The 27,134-nt window shown below is 36.8% G+C and overlaps 1 protein-coding gene across 2 annotated transcripts; it reads left to right on the top strand.

Annotated features, from left to right (window-relative positions):
- Positions 1-410: 410 nt before the first annotated feature.
- c7a (complement component 7a) lies at positions 411-27,134 on the top strand. Of its 2 annotated transcripts, none has more exons than XM_057833086.1 (17): positions 411-514; positions 576-637; positions 718-796; positions 2,661-2,802; positions 3,360-3,504; positions 4,115-4,253; positions 5,071-5,190; positions 6,053-6,296; positions 8,173-8,327; positions 10,198-10,426; positions 13,182-13,350; positions 13,438-13,525; positions 16,076-16,208; positions 16,384-16,473; positions 20,382-20,556; positions 25,912-26,099; positions 26,170-27,134. In XM_057833086.1, the coding sequence occupies exons 1-17, from the start codon at positions 509-511 to the stop codon at positions 26,349-26,351; spliced, it is 2,346 nt and encodes a 781-aa protein (XP_057689069.1). In that variant the 5' UTR covers positions 411-508; the 3' UTR covers positions 26,352-27,134. The 2 variants fall into 2 exon arrangements, with proteins under 2 accessions (XP_057689069.1, XP_057689068.1); XM_057833085.1 differs by having other exon boundaries at positions 16,285-16,473.

The following is a 27,134-nucleotide window of genomic DNA, read 5'->3' as shown; positions in this document are numbered from 1 at the left end:
CACATGCATTTTAACCAATGAAGGGTCCAGGGAAACAAGAAGCACCTGAGTGCAATCAACCAACGACACTTGTAAGACACCAGGCTAGTGAAAAGGATTTCCTATTGATGGGTTGCAACAAAAATCCGCACTCACTGCGGCCCTTTGTGGAATTGTTTGTATATAGCGGTATAAAGTGTTGATTGTTTTAGTTGTATTTATGTGATACATAAGATTTTGTGTGGAATTGATATACACTCATTCGTGTAAAGCAAAAACAAACAAGTAAATTCATTTTTACTTTCAGTATGACTCAAGGTTTTTGTTAGCCAAGTTGAGAAGTCTAATGTGAAAATGGGAAAATATTTTCTCTTTTGCAAGAGAGACACACAAACAGATCTGTGGGGCTCCCCCCGGGCCCCCCCCCCCCCCACACACACACAGGCATTCCAACAGTTTTGTCTGCACAATACAAGAGCAACCACAAAGCCCCAGCATTTGTGTTTTGTGTGCTGCTGTTTCTCACACCATGAAGGTAAGAGGTCCAACGTACTCAGTGCATTATATTATTATGATATCTTTGGTTTGTTTTTCAGAACACAGCATGCCTCTGCACAGTCTTGTTGCCATTGTTGCTTTCCCCGATCACACTCAAAGGGTATCACCGTCTTTGCTTCAAATTTTTATTTTTAATTGAACATTTAAGACTATATAATGTTGTTAACTGTACATTACCAGGTCATGTGAGGAGGAGGTGCAATGTCAGTGGGGGCCATTTGATGAATGGTCTGACTGCGATGGCTGTACTAAATTACAGGTTAGCGACATGACAATTCTGGCAAATGTAATTCAACATTAAAATAATCCGTAATTATTTGACCTAAATTATAATTTATTATGTATATATTGGGGCGGCGCAGTGGTTGAATGCCCCCATAGCCAACACGTGAAACCAATTTCAGTGCTTATTCTTCTTCTAAGGGCCCCAAAGGGGCAAGAGATTAGCTAAATATAACAGCGAACATTGCTGAGACAGATGAATTGGATTTGAGAAAAAGAACAACAATTGAGAAGCAGGAGAAGCAGATTCTCCTATTGCTCAAATCTGCTCTTCTCAGATTCACCTCATTCTCCCTTACATACACACCAACAGGAGCTTGCCACGACATTGTTATTGAGAAATTGGCTGATATGCTTCGTTATTCAAATGATAAAAACATCAGTTATGTGGAGATATTAACTTTGATAACTTGACTTTCTGTGTGGAGGTATGGGATAATACATAAAAAAAAAAAAACCTTAATTCTCAATCTGTGTTTGAGCTATATGAGTTATAACCGTAATTTCTGGACTATAAGGCGCACCTGACTATAAGCCGCCACCCACCAAATTTGACACGAAAACGGCATTTGTTCATAGATAAGCCGCACAGGACTATAAGCCGCAGTTGTCCTCATTGTATTATGGGATATTCACACAAAAAGATATTAACTGGTAATACTTCATTTGACAATGGCATCATAAGACTGTCATGAGACCAAATGAACCACCATTAAGCTTTGAACCAATTGGGTGCAAAGCCTTATTGTTTCTAAATGCTTCATTTGGCCACCACTGCTCCCTTGGGGGAAACAGTCAACCTCTGCTGCCACCTGCTTTCAACACTGTTATCATCTAACATTCCTCCTAGCATGCATTGCGGCGCTACAGATGTAAATAACAATCATGTTCTGTGCTAATTATTTCTTCAGTTACTGTTCCAGTTGTTTCATTAATTGCTAGTTATGGTATTTAGTAACATTTTCTTGGATAGTTGTGCCATAATAATGTCATATGACAGTTATAATTATTACATGACAATGTCATAAGCATTAATGAATGCTTATAATAGAGGTCGGTTAGTGTCATCTAGCAAATTATCTCACTTTTGAATGGCCGTAAAAAATCTGAGCTGGACATAAATGGAGTTAGTGAAATAATATGCCACATGACACATATTGACATCTGTCATAAGCATTCAGTAATGCCCATGATAGTGTCATGTCATAATTATGATGTTCTTATGACAGTCTTATGATGCCGCTGTAAAATAAAGTGTTACCTATTAACCCAAATAAATCAACAAATAAGCTGCACTGGACTATAAACCACAGGATTCAAAATGAGGGAAAAAAGTAGCGGCTTATAGTCTGAAAATTAGGGTAATCGTTCCAAATTTACTGAACCGAGATATCTAATATTTATTAAATTAAAAACTTGAAAATTCAATAATTTAGTAGAATTAAAAACAGCACAAGTAATTTACAAAACATAAAATAAGCAATTTTGCCAATTTTGGTAGAATCATAAATGAATACACAAGAAGATGTGTATTTATAAATGCAAAAAGGTAACATATATGTCGAGCAAGAGCCTGCAAAATACTGTCCCATAGGTTGTAATTAGCCCCTGGCCGCAAGTTTAAGATCCCTGCATACAGACATATGTACATACAGTACATACAGTACATACATACAAACTTACCTACACACAGACATATGTATACAGTTCATGTACATACATAGGTACATACCGTACACATCATAAATACAGATTTGTGTTAATCTTTTATTCCTATAACAATATTTACTCCACATTGTTGAATATTATTACAGCAGTTTGTCTTACTTGTGGCATTGCAGACCAGAAGTCGTAGGATGCTTGTGTATGCACAATTCAGAGGGAACCTATGCGAAGGTGATCGAACAGAGACCAGACCTTGCAATGTAACTCTAGGCTGCCCTCTTTCGGATGGATGTGGAAACCGGTTTCTCTGTCGCTCAGGTTGGCTACAGCACTGTTAATGTTTTAATGGGGCAATGAAACATTCATTTAATTTTGATCCTGTTTTGATATTAGCTTGGCCTTTTTCATATAATGAATAAGATGAACCCCTTCATATGGTTTCGCCGTCATGAATTCACCTAGTCCCAGACTTGGGAGGGGAACGAAGGGATACCTTAGGTGTTATCAAAAATAGATGATAAGGGCATATAAACGGATAGTACATACCGTTTTCTGCAAATTAAACGCTGCTCACTTGGAAAATTGTGTATTGTCTTGTTTAATTCTTCAAATTTTACAACTGAGGCCTCACAGCAATTTGCTGATGTCATCAATCTCATAGTTTTTCACCGACAGGCCATAATTTGCTAAAAGGAACAGAAAACAAGCCAAAAAGTAAAGGTATTTTTTTCTGTATTCTTTTCATTGTTTTCATGTATGGAACTATAAAATGTGCCAATGTTTGGGCTGTGGAAGATGACATTTTATTGGTGCAGAATTTGGAAGTATCACTGAAGTTGCATCAAAATTTGACAAAATCGTCTCCTGGCCTTCAGGCAGGTGCGTGAGCCGGTCTCTGCTTTGCAATGGGGACAAGGACTGTGACGATGGTGACGACGAGCATAACTGTGATCATACCAGACGATATATCATTTGTCTGACTGATCAACTGCCACCCAACATAGAGCTCCTGGGAGCCGGGCAAGTGACCACTGTTTAAATTCACACAAAAGTACATGTATGCATGTATGGTTCATTAACTGATGGTGGTGTACAGTATGTACGATAGGGGAAATGAGTAATGAATACCCTGAAACTGAATTTTTAACTGTTTTTATAACCTATAATCTCTATTCTACCAAGGGTAAGACTAAAGAGCTGCCAAACGTTGTCAGGGACATGATTGTTGATGCAATGGGTTACAAAGACAATTTAAAAAAGCACTCGGTGAGAAAGTCAAACCTACTGGCACCATTTTTTCAAAGTGGAAAAAAAAGATCAGGTCATGCGTTTGTGTTCCCTATACTTCTGGACAAGTGTAGCGACTTAGAACAGATCCAGGAAGCCTGCCATCAAGTTTTTTTCTCCACAAAGTACAAACTTTCCCTTCACAAGGCAATCAAAATGTTTTTTATCCATCCATCAGGGTCAAAGGGGGTGCTGGAGCTTGGACATGTTATCATTTTAATATTTTATTTTTTTAAAACACATTTTTGATGTTGTTTATTATCATAAAAAATATTTTTAACTTTTTAAATAGTTAGAACCATAACAACCACACACAGTTAATTTCTCCATTCTTTTTGTGTAGTTTTGACGTGGTGTCAGGAAAGAGTCGTGGAAGTGTCATCAACACAAAAAGCTTTGGTGGGCAGTGTCGCCGCATTTACAGTGGCTTCCACAAAACTCCCTACAGACTTCCTCTAAGTACCACTCAGTTAAAATTCAAGGTGGGTCACTCCGACACATGCTGGGAATCTGTGAGTCAAACTGATACAGGAATGAATTGCCTTGTTTTTGCCAATTTTCCTCTCCCTGCATATTGTAGAGCCAAAACTATTGTGCAACTGTATGAGCCATGTGACAAGAATGCAACTGACTCAAGGCCCTTTTAGCGGTTATCTATTTTTTTGTTTTGTCTGTTTATTATTGAGATAGGTTTGTTTGTTTGTTTGTTTGTTTGTGTGCAAGTTTATATCAGCACAAAGCAAAAAAACAAAGTAATAAAGCATCAATATAAGAATTGTAAAAATGAATAAACATCGACAAATGTACGATGGAATTTAAAATAAAATACTTTAGATTTTTTTAATGTTTTAAAATCATGATTAAGTTATTGAAAAACAAAAATATTGTCTCATACAACTATGTTTGGTTGGCAACCATTTTGGTTGTACCTAACCTCATGACGATTAGCGGTACAGAAGATTAATGAATGTATTGTACGATATAAACTTTAAAAACTAATGAAAAATACAATGGTATCTTTTTTGAGCTTTTATTTTATTTATTTATTTATTTATTATTATTTTTTTTTTGTAACCCCATACCTCGATCAAATTATACAGTATAAGATACAAAATACAAACTGGTTTATAATACATACATATGGAAAATTAAAAAAAAAAAAAAAAAGTAATGAAAAATAATCTAAATATATATCCTTTATAGAAAGCATGGAACTAAATATAACTTAGTTTTCTTTAGAAGATTCAGAAAACGTGATTGTAAATTTCAGTTTGACAATTCTTCGATGCTTGTCCGCAGGTTGACGTGCAGCGTGATTTCAGTGAGGAGATGTTCACCAGCAAATGGCTTTATGCAAAAAAAATGTCTGCTAGAGGATTGCGCAATCTTGGCCTTCGTCTGACAAATGATACCACTCAGGTATGGTTCTCTGATTTGATCGGAAATTAAATCTGACATTGCCTTCACCAGAGACTCATCATTACCAAAAACTCACCGATTTTTTGGGCAAGTCTGCGTAACCTGGGAAACATGTTTGTACAGTACTCTTGGGATATTTAGGACAACACCCCAAAATTGACTCTATTGTTCCTCCTGGAAAGTTGGGGAAAAATTACCCCATTTTTAATGTAGCTGGTATGCATGATAATTATTCCCCTAATTGGTATTACCATACTATGGCAGGTTGTGTAATGCTTATCTCACAAATTGGCATGAGCATAATCAAGCAGAGGACATTAAAAGTGCTTGTGTAACTTGAAAAAGGGTATAAATTATGCTTCTGCAACTTGGACATTAATGTACAGGATGGAATTTTCTTTTTCTCTCTCTCCCTAACTCTCCAAACTTCTAAACTCTATCCTAAATCTCGTATCCAAACAATCCAAATGCAATCCAAACTCTCAACTGACTGCAACTCTCCTTCAAACACCCAGATTTTGAATGTAGCCTGAGGTGTCTATAGCTAGCTGTCAAATCGCACGCCAAAATCTGAAACACTTCCTAAAGCATACATGTGGTACAGCTGGGCAGCGAGGCTTTGGATTTCATCATTTTCGGCACCTCCCGTAAATGAAGCCTCGGTACGCACTTTGCGGAAATGTCCCTTCGTTACTCGACCCGCGCTTCGAAGTTTATAAACCATTAAATGGCATAGGCGTGTATTTGAAATACATGCCTATACCATTTAATGTGGTCATTCGTCCATGTTTGATGACCATTTCAACAGTTTGCCATGAAAAAGAGAAACTCTGTTTATTTTGTTTGTTTTTACCTTATCCAGATCCAAAATATGCTGGTTTCAAAAACTGTCATGGAGGTGGCCCAATTTCAAGCAGACTCCCCCAAATACATCCCCTTAACTGAGAGTTTTTGGAAGGCTTTGGCTCAACTCCCGCTGATCTATAACTACGCTGCCTATAGAAAGTTGCTGGAGACTTTTGGAACACACTACTTCTCAGAAGGAAGCTTGGGAGGTGTTGTCACGGTGTTCTCTGTGGCCACTGATGAAACTCAGAATCAAAAAGGTGAGGATTATTAATGACCACTGACTTTAATTGAATTGTTAGTGTTCACTTTTGAGATTTGTGTCAAAAACAGACGACCCGAAGTTAACAGTGTTGTTAATTTTACTTTAAAAAAGTAATTAATTACAGTTACAAATTACTTCTCCCAAAAAGTAATTGCGTTAGTAACTCAGTTACCTGAATTTAAGAGTAATTAGTTACTTGGCAAAGTAAGTAGTGATAATTTTCATGTTTTGTTTTTTTTTTCTCAAAAAAAAAAAATAAAATAAATAAATAAATAAATAAATAGATAAATAAATAAATAAATAAAGGTCACACAATGTGAAGTTTAAAGGGTTTTTGGGACAATTGGCCCTAGCCCAATTCTTTACCCTCCACTTAACTGGACACAAGGGTATTGCGATAACTAGATAGTAACCTTTGCTATGTGTGGAAGTCATTTAAAGTTGTGAATCAACCGTTAAAATTGTTAAAATTGCTCCCGCTATTGCATTCGTTCCCTTCTCTCTGCTTTCAACATGTGTAAGTTTTAAAACTGTTTCATCATTTAAAGATAGATTCAAGTCAAGATTTTGCCGATTTAGGACCATTTTAGATTAAAAAAAATAATTTCTTAAAAAAGTAGTTTCGCTAGGAAGGATCTCTACAACAGAGCCTTCCTGATAAGTCTACTGCTTTAAGATGGCGGCTGTTTACTAACGCATGTAGTCCTTAAACATGTTGCCAATGCAGCCGTGTCTAACAATTCATCTAGTTCTATAATATGTGATATCTACCGTATCATGTGGGCGTAGTTTGTAGGCTACAGTCAGGTATTATTGGAGCCAGGGCCGGCCCAGGCCATTTGGGGGCCCTAAGCAAAATAATGCCAAGGGGCCCATATTTTGGGCCCACCATTTCAAATGCATATTATGCCAATATTTCATTTTACTACAATCAGCGGAAGCCGTACATTTGCCGTTGCCGACAGGTGACAACTTGCTCGGCTTTACTTGATTCGCTCCGGGCATTCGCCCTGCGGCCAATGGCAATTACCAGTACGACATATTGACAAGCTCAGCTGACAACAACGTTGAAGTCGGAGTGTCATGCACAACAACAACGACATCAACAACATGCTCTATTCCCTTGATACTGTTGTTTCTGTTCTTCTCCGATTTTCTTATTCTTTCGTTTCTCTGCTCCAGAAAGATAAATCCTCTTCGACATATTCGTGCATCTATTTTCTAAGCAAGTTTGAGCACTAATCATCACAAAGCAGGTTCAACGTCACTCCCCAGGTTGCCGGATTGTAATGACAAGAAAATTGATGTTTGCATAGATAAACGGCAATGTGCGCCACATTATTCACAATGCTCTATTAACAACGTATAAAAGGAGGTTGCCAGATTGGGGGCCCCCTAGTGGTCAGGGGGCCTAAGCAGCAGCATAATCGGTGTATAGGCTGGGCCGGCCTTGATTGGAGCCACCTAGCATCGCGTTTGCAACGGCGTCTTCCCCATTCCTGCTCTGCTCTCTAGTCTCCGTGAGTCCGTCTCTCTGACTTTTTTTTGTTCAACCAACTTAGTAACGCATAGTAACGCACGCCTTTCCCGCCTCAGTAACGGTAACGGTGTTGCCAAGATGAGAAAAGTAATTAATTAGATTACTCACTACTGAAAAAAAATAACGCCGTTATTAACAACACTGCCGAAGTATGACATTGTCAGCAATAGCAGACGTCATACCAAAGCATCGATTTTATTATTTTAATTTCATCTATATGATTGTGTCAGAAGCCTTTGTAACTTTTTGTCAAACGTTGATTTATATTTTTTTCAATAATGAAAAAGGATTCTTACTTGTTCGTTATCTTAAAATAAGTATTCTAAAATAGTTACCATCAGGAACTTTGAAGCACAGCAGCTGGAAGTAGAAGGAGGAGATATCAACGTCATTTCAACAATGAAGAAAGATGATGACAAGGCCTGGGACGTGTCCTCTGAATGGACTCGGTCTCTGCGCTTTTTCCCAAAGGTCATAAAACCAAAGGTATGTTTCAAATATTACTAAATAAATGCCACACTCCAAACAAATGCCTTTATATTAACCTTAACAAAATACATACAGGTATTTGACTTTATAATCTCTACTATGGCTGATAACTATTGACAATGATCAAAGTGCTTATGACAGCAAAAAGCACGTTTATTTAATATTTCACGCGGTATTTTACACTCCTGAATTAAATGGACCGCTTGGATGTTTGTGGAAGCGATTGATATATTTATTAAAATTTTATGAATCGCGCACCATGAAAATGAGTGACTTCCTGGATTGACGAAGAATGCGAATGTGACATCAGCGGGATAATTATGTTCAGTACTACAGTACTACAATACTATAGTATGCAGAACGACGGCGGATTCAGCTGATTTTGTGGTTTATTTCGTTTATTTTTTCGCATCACGCCAGCCCAATGTGCTGCACTTTTTTTGCTGCACCAGGGAGAGGCGTGTGAGCCTTTTTGGGTTTCAAAAAGTTTCCATTCACCCCGAATAATGGCCAAAGCAAGCCAGACAACTGTGGGACCATTGTGAGGTGAGTAAGCTACGTGTTTTATATTATATCAATGACTGGGATCATGGCACACGTTTTAATAGGGAGGGGGCTTGCATTTTGTGGAAGACAATGCTCCTTGTCCACCGAGAAGGCCAACGACCCGCAGCTTGTCACACACCATGGTCACTTCCACAATCTCGGTCCTATTCACGTGCCCGCTGAGAATGCGCTTTCCTCGGCTTGGCCACAAGCAGCCCTCCGCTCCAACGTCGGCCCGTTTGTCCACCGAGAATGGGCTATTTTCAGCATTCATTACCGGCTACGAGCACTGCCAGCCTGCAGTGGTCACAGCAGAATGACGAGGCGTAACTCGCTCGCCGTCGGGGGCTGGCCGATTGGTGAAGACAATCAACCCCGCCGCCGTGTGTGACATGAGTCAGGGTTGTTTTGTGTGATTTTTTGTTTTCAAAAGGCGAGAAAAAGCTGCTCGGTTCGTGTTAGCATTTCGGCTAGCTGTCATGCCTCCTGTTCTGTTTACCTCTTTCCTCCATCTCTGAAACCAGGGCAGGGAAATGACAAAAGCCTAACTAACTCCGGTGGCATAAAATACCATTCGGGAGAAGAAGAAGTCGGCAGTTTTGTCCATTCTGCAGTAATTTTGCCCTGTCGTACTGAATAAATGCATTTTTATTATTTCATATTCCATTTAGCACAAGACTATTATTTGTCATGACCATGCCATTCATTTAGCAATTGGGGTGAAATACTTAGATAAAAATATTGAAGTAGAGTCATGACATTTTGCTGCTCTCTGTCGTATTTTCCTCGTTCTGAATCTTCTCCCTCAATGGGCTGAATTGTAAATCAGATGAAATCATAACCCTGCCGACATCATCCTCCAGCTGGGGCCGCTAGAGCGCTATAATGACAGGTGGGTCTAAACGGCAGATTAAAAGACAAATTCCTCGTCATCAGGGCTTTGCCAAATTGTTGTATTTAGTCGCATTGTCTCAAAATATGATTGTAGTTCACATAATAATGCTATTTAAGATTTTTTTTTTATGCTGTCACAGGCACTTTAATGTATCATGAAACATTTTTGTTAAAGATTTTTGTGTATAATCACTAAAATATAATTGAATATTGATCTAAATAGTGTATTTAAAAAAAGACTTTTACCCAATCAACAATGCATAAGAGTAAACAAATGGTTATAGTTCATCTGCTTTACAGTAAAGAGGCTCTGAGTTCACATCTCAGGCACTCTGCTTGAGTTCTCCCACTATTACAAAACATGCATATTTATTTATTTAGAAGAACCAGAGGGTTTATATAAGTAAAAAAAAATGTGTTTGCTCAGCTGAGGAGGCTGTCAGAGCTGGTGAAAGAGATTCCATGTGGCGAGCTCAAGAAGTTCAACCTGGACCGAGCTTTGGAAGATTATCTGAGTGAGAATGACCCGTGCCACTGCCGTCCTTGTCAAAACAATGGCCTGACTGTCATGGAAGAAGGTGTATGCAAATGTATTTGTAAGCCTGGGACATCAGGACTGGCCTGTGAGAATGGAAGTGATGTCAAAAGTCAGCCAGGTGAGTTTATAATGTTGTATTCAAGAGATGCACCGAAATCCTTCGGCTAAAATATGACTAAAAATGAGGTTTTGGTCCTTTTTTAACTGAAATTACTTGGGATGTACAGAAAGCAAAATTCTTGGTTATATCCGAAAACCGAATATCGGAAACACATGGTCGAAAACCAAAGGCAGAATAATACACATGTATACAATTCTTTTTCTTTCATTAAAAAAAAAAAAAAAACATACAGTATTTTTTGGACTTTAAGTCGCCGTTTTTTTCATAGTTTGGCTGGGGGTGTGACTCAGGAGCGACTTACCTGTGAAATTATTAACACATTATTATATCTTTTCACGTTATTTTGGTGTTTTGGACTGACACTGATGGTTTGGTAAATTTGTTAGCATGTTCTTTATGCTATAGTTATCTGATTAACTCTTAATGGCTATGTTGCGTTAACATACCGGCCACGTTCGAATTTCGTTGTTCATGCATTATGTAACATTATCATACTGTACACTTATTCAGCATGTTGTTCTCTATTGTATTTTTATTTTAAATTGCCTTTCAGGATGGCATATCTGTTCTATGTGCTGGATTTTATCAAGTAAATTTCCCCCCAAAATGCGACTTATACTCCAGTGCGACTTATATGTGTTTTTTCCACTCTTCATTGGGCATTATATGGCTGGTGCGACTTATACTAAGGTGCGACTTATAGTCCGAACAATACGGTATATATTATTTTCCGATTAATGCCCTCTGCCTTGGCACGATCTCGAAAAAACATTTTCACCCTTTCGAAAGTCTCCACCACAGAAGGAGTCATTATGCTGGGAGCAACTTTTTTTTTTTTTCGTTTCTGTGAGCTTCTTATACTCACCGTATTGTTCTGCGTGTTTGTCAGACAAGTGGCTGATTAAAGTGGTGGTGTACCCCCTAGAGACACTTCAGAGAAACAAATTTTACAGACGCAGGGTTCGTACACCTTTTTCATGGCCAAATTCAAACACTTTTAAAGACTTGCTTGACTATTTACAATTTTCCCGTACCTTTTAAACAATATCCCAACGTTTTTAATTTTTCTTTTTTCTTTACAATCAGCCGGAAATAAAATATGATGCCTTCTCACAAGTACGCAAACATCTTCCAAAATGTTCTACGACCCCAGCGGCTCGAGAAATTTTGTTTGAAAGGTGCCGATTCTGAAACCCAATGGGAGGGTGTGTTCCCGACTCTGAACGGCCGGAAACACACACGTCACGGTCAACAAAACCTTGATAAATGCGCTTCCTTGGAAATTTGGGACACTAGAAAAATGGGTCTCATGCCTCCAGTTGTTAAGCTAAATTAGATCTCGATCTAAGTTTGTGTGGAACTGTAGTTCTTTGCATTTAAATACTACTTTATTTATTTTATTTATTTATTACTTTACTGTTCACTTGATAAAACTCTAAACCACTCACGCACGGGTTCAAATGCACTGTAATCGAAGTGACGTGGGACATCAATGGAAAGCAACGTCAGAACAAGTGTGTAGCAACGAAGAAGTAAGTTTGTTTTATTTTCCTTCATTTAATAATTTATATATTTCTTTAATACTTCAAAATACTTCCAAACCGCGGACATGTTGGCTGTGAGCCAGTAGTGTTAGGGAAACAGCATTAGCCCGCGTGTTGCTTCTCGCCGTGTTTTGACTACGTCATTACAAGAGGACGAAGGTTCTTCACACTCTTCGGTAGTAAACTTTCGGTTTTCAAAACCGAAAACCGATAATGCATTTTTAGCTATTTTTGGCCAATAGTGTTCGGTGCCGAATTTACGGTCACATCTCTAGAAATTACATAACCGAAACTGAAAAGTTGCATTGCCAGTAAAGGTATCGTCATTCAACATACAGTTAACCTATTGGTTACCATTTAAGGCGATAGACGTCCAATTCATTTGAACAAGGAGTGCTGACAGCAGAGGTGGGTAGAGTAGCCAAATATTTTACTGAGGTAAGAGTAGCGTTACGTTAAAATAATGATACTCAAGTAAAAGTAGTCACCCAATAAATTTACTCAAGTACAGTTGTACTTCGACATACGATCGCTTCAACACACGATCTTTTCGACATCCGATATAAAATTTGACTCGCCATTTGTTTCTACATCCGACGAAATGCTCAGAATACGACGATTTATGACAGCGTTGCATTGTTTCATTTCATTGTTTTCCCGCAAGACGGACGCACGACGGATTTTCTTGTGAGAGAAATCAACATGGGTTCCAAGAATGTTAAAGCAGGTGGTGAGAAAAGAAAAAAGGTAAGGTCTATCTTCATTGAAATGAAGATGGAAAAATATGAGCGTAGGGTGCGCGTCCGTGAACTGCAAAAGTAAAGTCCAATCTGTAGAATAATAAGGGGAAATGTAACGACTCTAGTGCAGCCCAAAGTAGCGGCTTATTTGTAGGGTTGCTACTTAAGTACTACTTAAATAAAAGTTTTTTAAAAAAAAAACATGGCATGGTAATACTACTCTTAGAAGTTTTTTTTTTTTTTCAAAAAGTTATTTAAGTAAATATAACCGAGTAAATGTAACATCTTCCCACCCACCTCTGGCTGATAGTGAATGGTCATGTTTCAGTACCAGTGATGGTGATAGATGTCCAGTCCAACCCTCGCAGAATAAACAATCGTATATAGTACAGTAGGTTACCAAATATAGTTTGTCCCGGGACTATGTTAGCTGGAATCCTTGTTTTGTTGCTCTGTGGCCACATACAGGCATGAGTGATGGCAGCTGGTCCTGTTGGTCTGCCTGGTCCACGTGTTCTGGGGGTCAGAAGACCCGAAATCGGTCTTGCACCAATCCCCCTTCAGAGGGTGGGGGGCAACCATGTAAAGGAGACAGTTCTGAGACTGTTTCTGATTGTGACCACACGGAACACTTCAAGTAAGTCTTTTTTTAAACTTGTAATCTATCACCAATGTAAAAAGGAAATAATTAAAAAATAAAGGGTTTTTCTGTTTTTTCTATCAGAATTTCTGAGCCGCAATGCATTGTACCAACTGCCCCAGTGAGACCAACATGTGGGACTCCACCTGCACTCATCAATGGCTACATTCTTGTTGAGTGAATCATAACTATTTCCATTTCCCCTTTTGCAAATACAGTCTTTGTGGTCTTTCTATAAGACTGAGATGCTAAACAATAACGCCATAACCGTGGTTGGTAAGCAAGTTCAAAATGAACTATCACTGCTCGCCTTGCTCCCGAAACATCTCATCAGCCTAGAGACATGAAACAAACAATCGAAGAGCCTGCATGCTCTGTACTGTCTAACTTGGAACATAGAGGCAACAATAAGTCTGCAAATAATCAACGTAATTGATCAGGATTGGAACAAACATTTTAAAAAGGGCTCCAAGGATCGATACCAATATATCTACCAATTTGCACCAAATTCCAATCTGATCCATCCACGAATAATGAAGGAGTAGCCATTTTAATTCCACAATCAACTATTTTAACTAGGGCTGTCAAAATTATCGCGTTAACGCGCGGTAATTAATTTTTAAAATTAATCACGTTAAAATATTTGACGCAATTAACGCACATGTCCCGCTCAGACAGTATTCTGCCTTTTGGTAAGTTTTACAGCAAGGTTTTTTGTGCTGTCTAACAGCGAACTCTTGTGGTCGCTTTGCGACATGGTTTATTGCTTTCTTGCCAGTTCAATATGGCTGCACGACGTCTCGGGCTGACGCCTACGTTGTAATGTTGTGCTTATATGATCCTTGGACAAGATTTGTCCGTAAGTATGGTTGTTGTAAAGAATGTACATATTATGTTAGTAGGCGAAATGTTATATTTTTTGTATGAGACGCTTTTTGTTTATGTTTAGTGAACCTGTATAGTGTGCTAAACTAACGTTGTTGCTAATGCAATGCTTGTGTACTTTTTTTTGTAGTTTTACGACGGTCTAAAGAGGACAATGGTTTGAGGCCATTTTATTAATAAATCAGATGAAAAAGGAAGAAGTCTGATTATTAAGGCGTCGTTCACTAGCTGTCTAGCTTTGGAAAAAGTAGACGCTTCGGAGTGAGGACAGCATAGACAGATTTAAATGACAGTAGAGTGAAATGCCCACTACAGTCCTTATGTACTGTATGTTGAATGTACTGTATATATCCATCTTGTGTCTTATCTTTCCATTCCAACAAATTATTTTACAGAATATATATACAATTTACAGAAAAATATGGCATATTTTATAGATGGTTTGAATTGCGATTAATTGCGATTAATTACGATTAATTAATTTTTAAGCTGTAATTAACTCGATTAAAAATTTTAATCGTTTGACAGCCTTAATTTTAACTAATCTGCTCTGAGACAAAAATTTAAAAATGAAAGAAATTCAGCTCCAAGGATTAATGCATATGGCGGAAAACACCCAGGTGACTTGAAGTTCCGCTCTGAGACCTCCAATTTGGCAATATTTCAAATTTGTCCTATATGCATGTGTGATACATCATTGCAAAGCTTCAAATCCCAGTTTTCTTGGGGAGGAAAAAATTTTGAACAGGAAGGCATTGTTAAAAAAAATACAATTAAGCAATAGTTAGAAGGTAGATATCAGTGACCTATTTACAGGCGTTTTTTTTTTCTTCATGTAAACGTAATTTGTTTAAAAGATTAAAATATACAAGTGAATAATTTTATACAGTCATTCTTTAATTTTAAACTAAATATTAGACACGAATTAATGATTCTAAGCCAAAAATGCTAAACATTTTGAATAATAAGTATAATTACTTACCTTCTGTTTATGGCTGGGTTGGAACAAAAGCGGTTGCGCCGTGTAAACAGGGGTCTCCAGGGTAAAACAGACAAATTAGAAATAGTTTGAGGGCTTAATGCGTCATGAAAGTGCTATGGCAGCATATAGACATATTGTTATATATATATATATATATATATATATATATGTATATATATATATATATATATATATATATATATATATATATATAACAGTTCTTTTGCCTTAAAATACACCAGTTTATTTTAAAGATGGTGCAAAGCGGAAACTGCTTTTTTAGCCTTGTCTGTGTTTTCCGCCATATATACATCCCTAGAATATACCTGCCAAATTTCATTTTGATCTGTCCATGAATGACAGAGGGACAGCAATTTTAGTTAGTTTTCCTTACCAAGAAGAACAACAAGAACAAAGCAAGTGAGTTTTTGAGACCTCAGTCCAGGCGGTCTGCACAGTAACAGTTGGTGTCTAAGAAGTACTGTATGTTGAAATGATACTGAGTGAAATGAGATGACTGAGTGCTTAACATTTTTTTGGTTTTTCAAGGAGAAACTTTAGTTTAGCCTCGGTTGTGTCTTCAATTTACAGTGCATTTATCTTTGGGGTTATGTTTTAGAATGACTTTTCATTATTTAAGTGTATTGGGAAGGATTGCAAGTATAAAATTACAGTAGTTACTGTTTAAACAAATACAATAAAGTACCTACAATTAGAAGTTGGTCCTCCACAAATTCAGACAGATTAATTTTTTTGGGGTGCAACCTGTTTTCCATTATTTGCTAAAAAAAAAAAAAAGGAAACTCACAAACTCAATGCTTTCAATTAAATTTTAGCCTTGCTGTTTGCTAACAGGAACCAAAAGATGTTTACCTTGTGGGCAATCAAGTTGAATACAACTGCACCAGCGAATTCCGCCTCCGTGGGCAAAAAATCTTGGAATGTACTGCCAACCAAAAGTGGTCAGCCGGGCCTGGATTGTGCGACCGTGAGCGCATGAACATTTATTGAAACATTTTCATCATTTAGTGGCTTGTGTGTTCAAATACGACTTGTCTTTCCAGTGCCAAGGTGCAAGCTGTGGTCCCTTGATCCTGACATTATCGTTAGACCCTTAGAGTCATCCTATGAGATTGGTGAAACGGTAACTCTATCCTGTCCAGAAGGAAGTGAACTTCTGGGACAAGCTAATATTGTCTGCAGTGAGACACTGCAGTTCTCCCCAGACCCCGAAGATTTTAAATGCAACGAAGGTAAGTTTAGTAATTTATTTTTTATTCATTTCACAATTCTCATTTATTGGCACAACGCATCATGATGTCCAGCAATGGGTAATGCGTTCCATTTACGCTGTTACATTTACTTGAATAACTTTATACAGAAGAACGTAATTATAAGAGTAGTTTTTCCACGCCATATGTTTTACTTTTACTTCAGTAGATATGTGAAGAAGAAACGCTACTTTTACTCTGCTACTTTAGACTGCACTAGAATTGCTACTTTTTTTCTTTCTTTATTTTTACCAGCACAGTGGCTACCCCAGTCTCACCAATCAGACGCAGCAACAATAATCACATGACTCCATTATACCAATTAGACGTAACAATGTAGATACAGTGCCTTGCAAAAGTATTCGGCCCCCTTGAACCTTGCAACCTTTCGCCACATTTCAGGCTTCAAACATAAAGATATAAAATTTTAATTTTTTGTCAAGAATCAACAACAAGTGGGACACAATCATGAAGTGGAACAAAATTTATTGGATAATTTAAACTTTTTTAACAAATAAAAAACTGAAAAGTGGGGCGTGCAATATTATTCGGCCCCCTTGCGTTAATACTTTGTAGCGCCACCTTTTGCTCCAATTACAGCTGCAAGTCGCTTGGGGTATGTTTCTATCAGTTTTGCACATCGAGAGACTGACATTCTTGCCCATTCTTCCTTGCAAAACAGCTCGAGCTCAGTGAGGTTGGATGGAGAGTGTTTGTGAACAGCAGTCTTCAGCTCTTTCCACAGATTCTCGATTGGATTCAGGTCTGGACTTTGACTTGGCCATTCTAACACCTGGATGCGTTTATTTTTGAACCATTCATTGTAGATTTGGCTTTATGTTTTGGATCATTGTCCTGTTGGAAGATAAATCTCCGTCCCAGTCTCAGGTCTTGTGCAGATACCAACAGGTTTTCTTCCAGAATGTTCCTGTATTTGGCTGCATCCATCTTCCCGTCAATTTTAACCATCTTCCCTGTCCCTGCTGAAGAAAAGCAGGCCCAAACCATGATGCTGCCAACACCATGTTTGACAGTGGGGATGGTTTGTTCAGGGTGATGAGCTGTGTTGCTTTTACGCCAAACATATCGTTTTGCGTTGTGGCCAAAAAGTTCAATTTTGGTTTCATCTGACCAGAGCACCTTCTTCCACATGTTTGGTGTGTCTCCCAGGTGGCTTGTGGCAAACTTTAAACGAGACTTTTTATGGATATCTTTGAGAAATGGCTTTCTTCTTGCCACTCTTCCGTAAAGGGCAGATTTGTGCAGTGTACGACTGATTGTTGTCCTATGGACAGACTCTCCCACCTCAGCTGTAGATCTCTGCAGTTCATCCAGAGTGATCATGGGCCTCTTGGCTGCATCTCTGATCAGTTTTCTCCTTGTTTGAGAAGAAAGTTTGGAAGGACGGCCGGGTCTTGGTAGATTTGCAGTGGTCTGATGCTCCTTCCATTTCAATATGACGGCTTGCACAGTGCTCCTTGAGATGTTTAAAGCTTGGGAAATCTTTTTGTATCCAAATCCGGCTTTAAACCTCTCCACAACAGTATCTCGGACCTGCCTGGTGTGTTCCTTGGTTTTCATAATGCTCTCTGCACTTTAAAAAGAACCCTGAGACTATCACAGAGCAGGTGCATTTATACGGGGACTTGATTACACACAGGTGGATTCTATTTATCATCATCGGTCATTTAGGACAACATTGGATCATTCAGAGATCCTCACTGAACTTCTGGAGTGAGTTTGCTGCACTGAAAGTAAAGGGGCCGAATAATATTGCACGCCCCACTTTTCAGTTTTTTATTTGTTAAAAAAGTTTAAATTATCCAATTAATGTATTTCCACTTCACGATTGTGTCCCACTTGTTGTTGATTCTTGACAAAAAAATTAAATTTCATATCTTTATGTTTGAAGCCTGAAATGTGGCGAAAGGTTGCAAGATTCAAGGGGGCCGAATACTTTTGCAAGGCACTGTATATCACCACACACAACACAAGCTTGCAGTCCAGTCTTATGATCAAATCGGTATTTTAACATCATAAGTGGCATCTTTAAAGTGGCGTAAAAAATATAATTCTGGTATTTCAGATAGAGGGCTGCCGTCCAAAATAAAAGAGCGGATTGTAAACTCTCTCCTAGTTTTTATTTGGCAGCGATAGACCACTATAGAGCAAGTTAATAGAGCGAGTTTTAGTTTCATGGTGGATAACGTGTTTATCCACTACAGGACAGTAATACTCTTGGGACGGATGATTTTTATTTAATTTTTTTTTCCGAATCGGAGTTCGAGGAGTCTGGTATATTTTTGGCCTAATATAGTCATCTAATAGGTTATAGTATAATAATGATTAGAGTTCATATAGAGGACCTTATGCTGAGAAAAAATATATGCTATCGTTTAAAAAGTAAATAAGATATTATAACAAATTCCTCGGTACTTGAGTTGGTTTTTCATCAAATACGTTTTTTACTTGCACTGTTCTTGAGTATTTTTTGGGATGACTACTTTTACTTGTACTTGAGTAGTATTATTTTGAAGTAACGCTACTCTTGCTTGAGTACAATTTTTGGTTACTCTACCAACCTCTGGAACAGAACATACTTTTTTGCCGTACTAGAATAACGTGTAATTGCACATCCACTCAGTGGGTGGCAGGGGCGCTCTCATTTTCTGAGTGTGCACAGTATTTTTGCATTAAACAAGTGCACACAGCAAAGAGCAGGATCTATGAAGTCTCCCGAAAGCTAAGACGAGGAAATATCACAAAGTGTACGAGCCGTTTGGCTTCAATTTTAATACAGTGGGAGATAAGGATAGACAGGTATGTTTACTCTGTCCAAAAATGTTGGCAGCGGACAGCATGAAACAAAATCAATGACAACGTCACTTAGAGATATTAGACCCAAATCACATTGATTAGACGCTTGATTTTTTTTCAGTGAAAACGTGCCAAATATTACCAACAAACGACCCGCTTTGTGAGTGCTCCATCAGTAAACTAGCGAGCACTGTTAGCATCATACAAGGTGGCATACCAAGTTGCTCAGTGCAAAAAAAAAAAAAAAAAAAAAAAAAAAAAAAACATACCATGGCAGAGGAGCTGATCCTGCCTGCAGCATTAGCCATGGTCTCGGTCATATTGGACGATACAAGTGCTGCAAAAATAAAAACTGTCCTTCTGTACAATGACACTCGTTTTTGTTATAGTGATTTTTGTTTGACATACAGTATTTTTCTCTGAGTCTATGTTGCTAATCTATTTGAATTTATTACCATTTATTAATTTTATTAAATGTTATTTTTTCAGTATCAAATAGACAAAAAATGTGCCTTGAGTGTATTTTCTTTTTTAAATTCAGGCAAATTAAAGTATTTTGTGTTACAAACAAAAAAAAATGTTAATCAAGTTATACTTTATTCTAAATTAACCTATATTTTTTCCCTTAATGTTAACAAGGAAGCAATGTTATGCAGAGGTGTATGTATAATAATTTTATATACAAATGAAGCTATTTAAAGTGGCGGCATAAGTTGGGGGGTGGGTGGCGAAACATTTAGTTCTTTCTGGGGGGGTAATAATTGAGGTAGCACTAATCTAGATTAACTTTTGTTCATCTAAGTGCAATGTTAATGTTTTAACTTTGCATATAGTCACATATTATATAATGTTATATTGGGAGAATAAAACCTCTTTCTCATTAAATACTGTAGTGTATTTTAATGGTGATTATAATACCATTTCTTTTAGGTGCTATTTGAAATAAAAGGTTTGACAATCACTGATATACAGTAGTTATTTGGGAGTAATTCCAAACACCGACATCAATCTTAATCAGTTTGTTCATTAGTAGCCAATGTTTGGTACAATGATACTTTCTGTGTAATTTACAGTCATGCAGCAGCAGCAGCAGCAGCGGTGGTGGTCGCAGCATCAGCTGCAGCAGCAGCGGCGGCAGCAACAGCAGCGGCAGCAACAGCAGCAACGTTTTACTCGCTCAACGCGCTGTGAACAATGGGAGAAGCTGTCTGGAGGACAATGTGTTTGTAAGATGCCTTTTCACTGCTGGTATGAGCGATTTCATCCACTTTGTTGCAATGCGAGTAATAGTAATAGTACAGTAGTTTTGTTGTAGTGGTATATGTAGTAGGAAAGGTAGTGTTACATTTGTGCAATATCAGTAATAGTGACAAATGGAAATTTAAAGTATGAAAAAATATTTGATATCAGCTTAAGCTCAATTTATTACTGTACACTGTTGTCACAAGCAAGACATGTCAGTGCACTATTAGAGTGACGAGTGCTTACGAATGAAACTGTCCTAAATGCCTGCAATGACTATGAAATTACTGCATAGTGCACACTAGTTAACAACTGCATCCGACTAGGAACCTACTACTAGTGATGTGATCAATCAAATATACACAGGCAGCACTAGTATGGAGTTAGATTTGTGTCTTCAATATTCAATCAAAAAAATAGTTGCTTCAATCAAAAAAAAAAAGTCGCTTCAATCAAAGTATATATTTTCAATTAAAAAAAAAAGTCACTTCAGTCAAAAAAAAAGTATTTGAATGAAAAATACATTTGAAACTCAAAAAAATTGCATTGGAAAACTAGTTTTCTTTGAAATTTTTTTTTTTGATTGAAGACATTTTTTTTTTTTTTTGATTGAAACAACTTTTTTGAGTGAAGTCATGTAGTTTTGCATTTGGGCCACATTTTGGCTAGGACATTTGTGTCCTTATTATTCAATCAAAAAATAGGTTGCTTCAAACAAAAATAATACTTTCAAAAGAACAATCAAAAATAAAAAATAATTTCAATCATAGAAAAAAGTTTATGAATGCGAAAAAATATTTGAGACTCAGAAATTTGCATTTGAACATTTTTTGAACACAATTTTTCATTGAAAGTGTTTTCTTTGATTGAAGCAGTCGATTTTGCATTTGGGCCATATTATGGGTAGGACATTTGTGTCTAAATCATGCAATCCCAGAAAAAGTTGCTTCAATCAAAAAAGCTATTTTCAATCAAAGAAAAAAATCATTTGGTAAAAAAAAATATATATATATACCAGGGGTCACCAAACTTTTTCCTGTGAGGGCCACATAACCCTTCTCTTCTCTGATGAGGGGCCGGGGTCAGTTTGTAACAGAAAAAGTGTGACGATTGCAGGAATGCCTAAATGTAAAAATGTATTGTTTTTCAGAAAGCCACAATCAAATAACCCTTTCTGGATTCTTCACGGAACCAAAGGAAATAAAATAAAAGTGATATAATATAATATAGTATAATATAATATAATATAATATAATATAATATAATGTAATATAATTAGGGCTGTCAAACGATTAAAATTTTTAAGCGAGTTAATCACAGCTTAAAAATTAATCGTAATTAATCGCAATTCAAACATCTCTAAAATATGCCTTATTTTTCTGTAAATTATTGTTGGAATGGAAAGATAAGACACAAGACGGATATATACATTCAACATACTGTACATAAGTACTGTATTTGTTTATCATAACAATAAATCAACAAGATGGCATTAACATTAATATTCTGTCAAAGCAATCCATGGATAGAAAGACTTGTAGTTCTTAAAAGATAGATTTTAGTACAAATTATAGAAATTTTATGTTAAAAACCCTCTTAATGTTTTCGTTTTAATAAAATTGGTAAAATTTTCAATCAAAAAAATTAACTAGTAGCTCACCATTGTTGATGTCAAGAATTACACAATGCTCATGGTGCATAAAATCAGTCGCACCCAAGCGCCAGCAGAGGGAGACAAAAAACACAAGTAACAAGTGGACATGACACTGCTGTCATTTTAATGTTTGAGCGGGGCATATGCGTTAATTGCGTCAAATATTTTAACATGATTAATGAAAAAAATTAATTACCGCCCGTTAACGCGATAACTTTGACAGCCCTTAATATAATATAATATAATATAATATAATATAATATAATATAATATAATATAATATAATATAATATAATATAATATAATATAATATAATATAATATAATCAGGGGTGCACATAATTTTTTTGCCCAGGTTCTCAGAGGAGGACCTGGAGATGTGACTTGGTCCTCATTGAGATTGAGAGCCGACCCGCCTGATGCGATAAATTTATGACAAGCTTTACTTAGAGCCAATTAACTTTGATTAATTATATTAACAGTTAATGCTTGATTAACATCAACCGGCACAACAAAATTGCCATTACTTTGAAGTGAAATGTAAAGAAATAAACATAAAAGCACCAATTCAAAATAAAGGGCATTATGCGGCTCCCACATTAACTCCAAGCCTTTTTAAAAGTGGGATGTCCTCCTCATAAGACCTCATTGAACGTGCATGTTTAGCTTTGTTAAATGCGAGCAAAAACACGTTTGTCAGTGCATGTCGCTGTTCATTACCTTTATTCCGCCCTATTCCGCCACATGTCCATAGGGCGAGTGGGGTCCTGTTTGACATCGATAGTTTGCTTATTTGCCACATGCGCTGTTTTTTTCGTGCTTTTCAAAGTTTGGATGGCTGAAATTCTTTGACCCTACATAAAATGCGTTGCTCTAATCGGCGACATTGGGATTCTCACAGCACATTTTGTACCGCATTTCCGTACGAGCATCATTCGCTTCTAGCCATGGTACCGCCTGTAGCCACTTTTCAGCAAAAGTCTTTTTTTCGGTAGCTCCGGTGACATCTCTGTCGTCTGTCTGTCTTTTGACGGGGTGGGGGAACACGGAAGTAATTACTCAGTGTGGCCTGCCTCTTCGACATTTTGAGAAGTTATTTTCTCGTGTCCGCCGCAAATAGAGTGGTCAGCCATCGGTACGCAAAAGCGTATGGAAGCCGTTGAGGGCCAGCGCGTTTGTCTACATCCAGTACGCATGTGCGGACCACTTATGTACACCCCTGAATATAATATAATATAATATAATATAATATCATGTAATAAAATATAATATAATAATACTGTATTAATTAAATAGATAATAACCAAATAACCATCGCTCGGTTCTTCACAGAAAAAAGCCAGGAAATAAATAACTCTATTGAGGGAAAAAAAAAAAAAAAAAAAAAAATTTTTTTTTTTTTTTTTTAACAAATTTTTTTTTTTTTTTTTTGTTCAGGGGGCCGGACCAAATGTGGCTGCGGGCCGTGTCCGGCCCGCGGGCCGTAGTTTGGGGACCCCTGATATATACATATATATATATATACACACAGTGGGAAGAACAAGTATTTAATAAAACCCATTGGCAGTGTATCAAATACTTGTTCTCCCCACTGTATATATAAGGTAATATGACGGACAGACATTTTGAATAATAAATATGATTAATTACCTTCGTTTTATGGCTGGGTTGAAACAAAAACGGTTGCGCGACGTCTGTAAAAGGCGGTTTCCAGTTCGAGAGCTTATATATATGTATACAGTACAGTGCAAAAGTTTTAGGCAGGACACCTGCCTAAAACTTTTGCACAGTACTTTTTTTTTTTTTTTTTTAAATTATAAAATTTATTAGGATCATGGAAGCTTCCACTTTGGGAAAATATATACATACAGTATATCCTGTATATACATAATATAATAAAAATATACAGTACTGTGCAAAAGTTTTAGGCAGGTGTCCTGTACATATAGAGCTGCTCAAGCTAAATATTTAGTTTCAACTGTTTCCAGATTTAAGATTTAAATATACTATTTAGATATAACATATACATTTAGGATTTAATATAAAATTCAGATTAAGGATATATATTTCAGGAATAAATTTCATATATATATTTAGGATATAAATTTAAAATATATATATGGCGGAAAACACAGACAAGACTGAAAAAGCAGTTTCTGCTCTTGCACTCCTCTTTAAAAGAAACTGCTGTATTTTAAGCCAAAACAACTATTGTGTATGATAGAACACTATATCTATATGCTGCCATAGCAGGTTCATGGCACATTAAGCCCCCGAACTATTTTTAATTTGTCCGTTTTACCCTGGAAACTCTCGTTTACAGACGTCACGCAACCGCTTTTGTTTCAACCCAGCCATAAAACGAAGGTAATTAATTATATTTATTATTCAAAATGTCTGTCGTTTTTAGCTTAGAATCATTCATTGATGTCTCATATTTCATTTGAAAAAAAAAACGACTTAAAAAAATTATTCACTCACATATTTTAAACTTTTAAACCAACTATGTCACAATGAAAAAAATGACGTCTGTAAAAAACAGTCACTGATATCTACCTCATAACTATCACTTAATTATATATTTTTTTGTTACTGTCGCATTTTCTCCGATATGTTAGATGATAAATAATTGATCCAAAAAAGGTGGGGAAAAAAAAACGTTTAAAAGGGTAAATATATGAAAAAGAAAATCTCGACCACTCCTTGATGTCTGCGATTTCTGCATGGCGATCCTTGTTATATTACCATGCTTCACCCATAAAATCCCAAAAAAATCCAGCTGTGGCCATTCACAGCTGTGTCTTGACATTCAGTGATACATGCTACATGGAGTTTTTGGATCGAAACAAAGTAAGTACGCGACAATATCTCGTTAAAGTCATGGCATCTCTAATTCTGTTCTGGCGTGCTCTCACCTCCAGATAGGGTTTTGCTGTTTAAAAAACATTTAAAAAAATAAAATAAAATAAAAAATGCCCTCCTGCTCAAAACTTTTCTTCCCCCAGAAAATTGAGATTTTAAGCTTTCCAATGATGTATCACACATGCATATCGGACAATTTTGAAAGTTGGCTAAATTGGGGGTCTCAGAGCAGAACTTCAAGTCACCTGAGTGTTTTCCGCCATACAGAATATAAATTTAAGATTTACATTTAAGATTTAAATAAATATTTAGTTCTGGATTTAAACATTCAAGTCCAATACTTATTATTTAAAAATAAATATTCAATTTGCTAAATAATGTTGTAAATGTGCAAAAAAAAGTGACACATGTCACACCACATTTTTAACACTGCGTGTTGCTAAATGTGAGAGAATGTTGTCGTAATTTTCGGCATGTGCTGCTTTACAAACGGTGCCCCATATTCTATTACTGCCCTTGTACATACAGTAATTAAATGTGTGGAAAGTTGTAGCAGTGAGGTCAAAGAAGGTCATCTTCCTGTGCCATATAGTTTATGGTGATTGAAAATGTTCAGATAGCATTCCATGTGTTAAATGGGGTAATGGTACTGTGCTGGTCGTGGTATGTTACTTATAGATTAAACATCTGTTAACAAAACTATGGCATGGTAACAGTAGTGGAAGTAATTGTAATAGTCTATGGTAGCAATAGAAGTTGAAATTGTAGTACAGCACTGTATATATTGTTTTTGTAGTATTTTATTTATTTATTTTTTTTATTTTTATTTTTATTTTCTGTGTTCAGGCCTTTCTTGGAAGTCTGTGTCACTGATATTGTTAGTGGCAGGCCAATTATTGCCAGTGTGTGCAAACTCCATATTAGGAGGTGCATGGGCACGAACTACAATTTAGAAGCAGAAAGCGCATGCAAGTGGCCAGAGCGCAACACTACATCAGGCTGCACTGACTGTCGGATGTGGGAAACCTGTGATGGTGAGGACTTGAAACAAAAAGAAAAGTGACTTTTATGATAATATGAGTACACTTTTGATTTTTCTTTTAGAGCACACTTGGAAGTGTCTTTGTAAGGACCATGCAGAGTGCCTGACTCCGGGGTTTGAAGTGTGCGTCCGCACTGGGGATGATGCCCATGCCAAGAGAAGCATGAGTGAATGTGAAGCAGGATTGAGACGCTGCAAAGGAGAAAATGTGTCTGTTGTGGATATCATGCCCTGTGACTCTTAAATGACACAAGGGGAGGGAGACATAAACCTTGCAATCTTTCATAGAGTGTTACAAACTTACTAGCACATGTCCTAATTAGGTCACAAGTTTTAGCTTTCATGTTTTAAACAAGGTCATAAGTTTTATCAAGCAGGTTAAGTTGGGGACGCCACTTAATTCTCACCAGATGGAGCCTAGTCAACACTTAAGAGTTAAAAAAATATATATACATATTAGTCAAATCATGCAATCTTGCTTGTAATCACAATATGCAATGCTATGCAGATCAGTGTTAATAAAAAAAATTCTACTGCTCATACCACAAAGTTTATTCAGACCCTAAGAGTATGAGTATACATTTCTACATATGTATACTATAGGTTTGTCAACTGTTAACTCACAACCAACACTCCTGATCTCATTACATATAACAGAATCCATTTCTGTCAGGCTTCTAATATCTTTGTCACCATGGTGACAAAATGGACTAAAGAACTGTAAAAATATAATGTCCAAGCGATTATTGTACAGGGTGTCCATAAAGTCTCTTTACCATTTAAAAATGTATTAAAAATGCAATTGATTAGATATTTTATTCAGATTTGTTCTATTGTATTTTGTTTATTAAAGTTTTTTATTACACTGCATTTGTGTGTACTATTGTGTGTCAGTTGATGCCATTGCCACAATTAATGAGGCTATGCGACAGCGAACATGGCAAGAAATCGACCGTTTTGATGTGCTTCGTGCAACTAATGGTGCCCATGTGAAGTGTTTTAAAAGAGGTAAAAAAAAAAATAAAAA

The sequence above is a fragment of the Corythoichthys intestinalis genome, chromosome 3 (assembly GCF_030265065.1).
Source record: "Corythoichthys intestinalis isolate RoL2023-P3 chromosome 3, ASM3026506v1, whole genome shotgun sequence".
In the NCBI taxonomy this organism is placed as follows: Eukaryota; Metazoa; Chordata; class Actinopteri; order Syngnathiformes; family Syngnathidae; genus Corythoichthys; species Corythoichthys intestinalis.
Note: the sequence above shows the minus strand (reverse complement) of the source record. Positions and strands in the feature narration are given on the sequence as shown.

What these genes read in the sequence shown, in the direction of transcription:
- c7a (XM_057833085.1), top strand. An exon ending in CAAAGGTCATAAAACCAAAG is followed by an intron (nt 8,328 to 10,197) that starts GTATGTTTCAAA and finishes GTGTTTGCTCAG; the next exon opens with CTGAGGAGGCTGTCAGAGCT. An exon ending in TCATCAATGGCTACATTCTT is followed by an intron (nt 13,526 to 16,075) that starts GTTGAGTGAATC and finishes GTTTGCTAACAG; the next exon opens with GAACCAAAAGATGTTTACCT.